The sequence below is a fragment of the Nanorana parkeri genome, unplaced genomic scaffold (genome assembly GCF_000935625.1).
Source record: "Nanorana parkeri isolate BGI_ZX_2015 unplaced genomic scaffold, ASM93562v1 scaffold1787, whole genome shotgun sequence".
NCBI classification, from domain to species: Eukaryota; Metazoa; Chordata; class Amphibia; order Anura; family Dicroglossidae; genus Nanorana; species Nanorana parkeri.
In genome coordinates, this window is record NW_017308055.1 from 239971 (window position 1) to 244763 (window position 4793).

At 45.5% G+C, this 4793-nt stretch overlaps 1 protein-coding gene across 1 annotated transcript in view; it reads right to left on the reverse strand.

The window, feature by feature from the left end:
- RBBP5 (RB binding protein 5, histone lysine methyltransferase complex subunit) overlaps nt 1-1763 on the reverse strand; it is a 94337-nt gene extending 92574 nt beyond the window's left edge. The window contains exon 1 of the mRNA XM_018571586.1: nt 1578-1763. Coding sequence (XP_018427088.1) covers nt 1578-1596 — 19 coding nt within the window. The 5' untranslated portion in view covers nt 1597-1763. The remainder of the gene's footprint in view (nt 1-1577) is intronic.
- Between the last annotated feature and the right edge of the window lie 3030 nt (nt 1764-4793).

Genomic DNA, 4793 nt, shown 5'->3' on the forward strand with positions numbered 1-4793 from the left:
AGATATATCAGCACCACTCTTCAAAAGCGTTTTTGAAGTTTTTGATATTGTAATCAAAATTTTTTTTGGAAAAAGTTTGCCAAAAATTGGTTGGTTAGTATTCTTAACGAACGATTTCTGAAATTGACATTTGACTATGCTTGATGGGGTATTCGAGCTATAATCGAACGAGGGTTTGTGGCAGAAATGACATTTTTGACCGAAAAGCTACTAGTGTATCTCTCACAGCAAAAGGTACCCACTTCCAGGGGAAAAAAGCCAAAGCAGACTAGAGCAGGTGCGGATTTGAATGATTTAGTCAAAAGTTTAAATCCTGAAATGCTTCTGGTAAACAATTTCTACAATTGCTTCCCTTCCTGGTCAGGGCGGTGATGGGAGCTACTAAGGTGGAATAACCTTAGTAGACTAAATAATAATAAAGTCTAAGGATGTTTTACTCACCCCTTCAATACATTAATAGCATCGCCACACACCCTCCTGCCCCAAAACGCAGGGAGGATTGGCCTATGCGATCCAATGCGCTCCAGCCACTCACTATGTCTGAACGCACTGGATATATTGTAAGCAAGCCCTTAGTGCATGCCCTTAGTGAAAAAAAACCTTTTTGCCAGGCAATGCCCCACAGATTATTTAAAGGACTATTGGGAGGAGTAAAATGTAGTCTTCCCAACAGTTTGAACTGCAACTGTCACACACAGTGTCTACAGCTCAAGAACTGAGTGATCACAAAGCGCTCATTTCATTGCTTCCCCTGCAGAGAGCAGGGACCATCAGTCACCGCTCCCTGCAGGGATTCCCATCTCTATTCCTCCAGGGCTTATTGGCGGAACAGACATGGAAGGCGGCAGGCACAGCCAGCTGTCAATAAGGCAGCAGGGTAGATCCCGACAGTATTGGGGATCTTTACCGGCTGCAGCACAACTCTGTGCTGTCAGTATATACCGCAGCAAGCCTCCAACAACTGAAGTGTAGGGCGGTGGGGAGGCTGCAGGTCCTGGTTTTGGAGCCTGGATCAGGTAAGCCCTTTTCCCTGGTACCCATACATAAACGTATAGCCTGGCATTAACGCATAGCTGACCCTATTTTGTAGTGTGGGGGCAGACCCACTGCAAAGGGAGTTTTATTATTTCCCTGGAGATATCAGAGACTCAGCATGCACAATATAATAGCATTTAGCCACTTTTTATTTCTAGGCACTGAGCGGCAGCTCAACCATAACCACTGAATTCAGTGAAATACAGAGTGGAACATATGCCAGTAAAGATAGAGCTTTCTTACTTTAGTGTACAAATCCATGCATCATATCAAGATGTGCAGTTTTCCCAAGAACCTATTTGTAATCACACGTTTCAGCAACCCACGAGCAGGCCGTTTATACAGACACTTTCAGCATCAGTCCACGTAATGATTTCTACTTTGTTGCAATAATAATAACAACAACACACAATGATTCTCTCTACGTTGTAGTCAAGAGAAAAGCTTATGGGACTCCGCTACATAAACAGCACAAGGCCCCTCACATCCATTCTTCCTTTCATACATCCCGCTCCTTTCCTCCGACATGTCGTTCTGCTTACCGAGTAATTCCAAATTCATTGCTCCGGTCCTGGCTCACTCAGCACTATCTTTCAGCCGTGCCCCTTAACTGGGCCGGCAGGGAAAACAAAACAAAATAAGGCGATTATGAGCGGACCCCAAACGAAAGCTTAGAGAAATCCGGCAACAACGAGGGCAGCAAAGTATTTTAAGACAGGCACCTCAAAGGGCAGCCCCGGTGATGTGTCGAAAGTGCGAACTTATCGAGTTGTGGGACCGCATTACTTCCGGTTTCCTCAGAACTACGAGGTTTTTACACAAAACATGTTGTGCACGAGCGCCATCCACGGCATTGCCCTATAGACATAGACCACAGCAATAAAGTAATAAAATGATGTAGGATGACAGTAAGCCAGCACGTTCTTTATCTCCGGTGCCCCACTCAATATGGCCGCCGCTTGAGTGGGGCACCTGAGATAAAGAACGCGCTGGCTTACTGTCATCCTACATCATTTTATTACTTTATTGCTGTGGTCTATGTCTATAGGGCAATGCCGTGGATGGCGCTCGTGCACAACATGTTTTGTGTAAAAACCTCGTAGTTCTGAGGAAACCGGAAGTTATGCGGTCCCACAACTCGATAAGTTCGTAGTTTTGATCGATCACCGGCCTTCGCCGTTGTGCGCAAGTGAAATATTGTCCGGGCGGTAGTGGATACTAACTGATATGGTTCCGGAAACACTTTTGGTTACTATAAAAAAAAACGCTGATTTAAAAAAAAAAACCCCTGCTTTTTAAGTAGTCATGATTGCTGTAGAAAAAGTACAAAGCCTAGTGACCCCCCACAATCATATCTTCTGTTGGTCCTTCTTTCTAGGCATTTGGATCTATGTGCACTTAGTGAAATCCAGTTTTTTGTTTTACTAAAAGTGATGGTAAACTCAGGAGTCAAATCCTAAAAATACATTCAAGTACTTTAACTATTAACAAAAATGTACCTTATTTGTGTATCACTCAGCTGTAGATCCTCAAATCATCTCTGGATATTATGCCACTGCATGTGTCCCTCTGTACTAAAGCTGGCCATACGCTACTACAAGCTGGGCCCGGCGAACAGGGGCGGGATGCGGCGGGGTCTCTCGTTCTGTATTACCGCGCTGTGCACAGTGTGCAGTCAGACTCTCTCGGTGTGCGGGCGGGGTAGAAGTCTCACATTCCTGTCACTCCTCACTCAGGCTCCTCGCACAGTCTCAGACTCACTGCTGGGGGTTGAAAGGCCATGACTGTGTCAGTCGGGCAGACTCAGAGATCGGGGTCCTGGGAATAGCAGGCCAGGTGGTCAGTATTGGATGTTGAGGACGGGGTCCATGTTGGGGTGGTGAGGGACGGTTGCTCAGTGTCGGGTGTTGGGATCCTTTTGAGGTCCATGGCAGGTCAGTATCAGGTGTTGGGGTCTCATGTGGGTCAGTGAAGGTGTAGGGGCCCAGTCCCAGTTGGACTGGCCGCTTGTAGTTCACAATTAATACAATCCCATTATGGAACGTAGATGAACTTAAAACTTTTACGTTCCACTCATTTAGTGGAACTTAAAAGTTTTAAGTTCATCTACGTTCTATAATGGCATTGTATTAATTGTGAACTACCGTGTTTCCCCGAAAATAAGACACTGTCTTATATTTTTTTTGGCTCAAAAAAACACACTAGGTTTTATTTTCGGGGCAGGTCTTATTTTTTTGTTTATTTTTTTAATGTACAACAATCCACACTTATTCATGTAGAAAAGTCTACATGTATTCATGTACAACAAAATGATGATCAGGGCAATTAGGGGTGCCGTGCCTTTCCAAGAGCAATGTGATAACCAATTGCTGGCCAGAATGTGCGAAGAGCACTTTCACTATTGATTCCTCACAGGCGGAGTGCATTTGGTATCACTCCGCCTGTGACAGGAGCCGGCGCTATATAAAAGGCATCGGCTTATGCGGCTTTGCTCCTTCCGTTGCCGCCTCGCTTCCTCTAGCGCTGGCTTGGTTGGCACCGCTGATTCTCTCCCGCGCCTCTTCAAGTTCCCCCTTATGCCACCACCGGCCCTGGGAATGGTCACAACTAGGTCTTATTTTCGGGGTAGGTCTTATATTCTAGCAAGTCCCAAAAATAGTACTAGGTCTTATTTTCAGGGTAGGTCTTATTTTCGGGGAAACAGGGTGCAAGCGGCCAGTCCAACTAGGACTTGTAGTTCCCTGTAACCGATATGAGGCTGTATTAAAGATTAAATGTTCTATTCTTAGTTCTATAATGGCATTGTAGTACTTTCAGGTGGACAGTAATTAATACAGCTCCATAACATAACATATCAGCTAGGGCAGGCCTCAAAATGTCCACTCGCCCCCTCGCAATTGGCGAGTGAAAATTGTTTGGGGGCGAGTGGAATCTCATTGAGGAGCGCCGGCGGCGGGACCAGAGATGGGACACTACCGCTTCGGCGATTGCTCACTTCTGTTCTCTCTTCTCATCAGCCGCTGCAGCTACAGAGCGGCCGAGAAGGAGAAGAGAGAACAGAAGTGAACGATCGCAGTGGCGGCAGTGCCCCATACCTGGTCCCGCCGGCGGCGCTCCTCGATGACATCCGCTGTCTTCTGCAGCTTCCTCCGCCCGCCTCAGCTGCCAGGCAGGGAGGAAGATTGCAGGGAGGAAGATTGCAGATTGCGGTGTGCGTCACACTGACCCTGCGCTGTGCGTCACACTGACCCATGCGCTGTGCGTCACACTGACCTCTGCGCTGTGCGTCACTCTGACCTCTGCGCTGTGCATCACTCTGACCTCTGCGCTGTACAAGGCTATGTATTTTGGATTTTTTAAAATATAATACTGTATTATGGCCACTAGACAGTGGCGAGGAGCATAGAAAATAATTGTTTATTTTATTATATTTAAGTCCCCTGACCCGGCAAACGCGCTCATACTAACGGAAACACAAGTCAGGTGCACTTGCGTATGAAAATTACGATTGTGCAACACGTCAGGTATCGCTGCGTGCGCCAGAGTGAGAGCAATAATTCTCCGGCCAATATTCATGGCTGGGCTTATATATTTTATACATATATATCATTGTATATAATTGTATTTTTTGTCAAATTTCGGTGTATTATTTTAATAAAAAGTTTGGTTATTTTATTATATTGGCTTTGATTTTTTCAATTCAAATTATTTTGAATCCATGAATCTAAATAAAATGTCCAATATATTACAAACAGTTA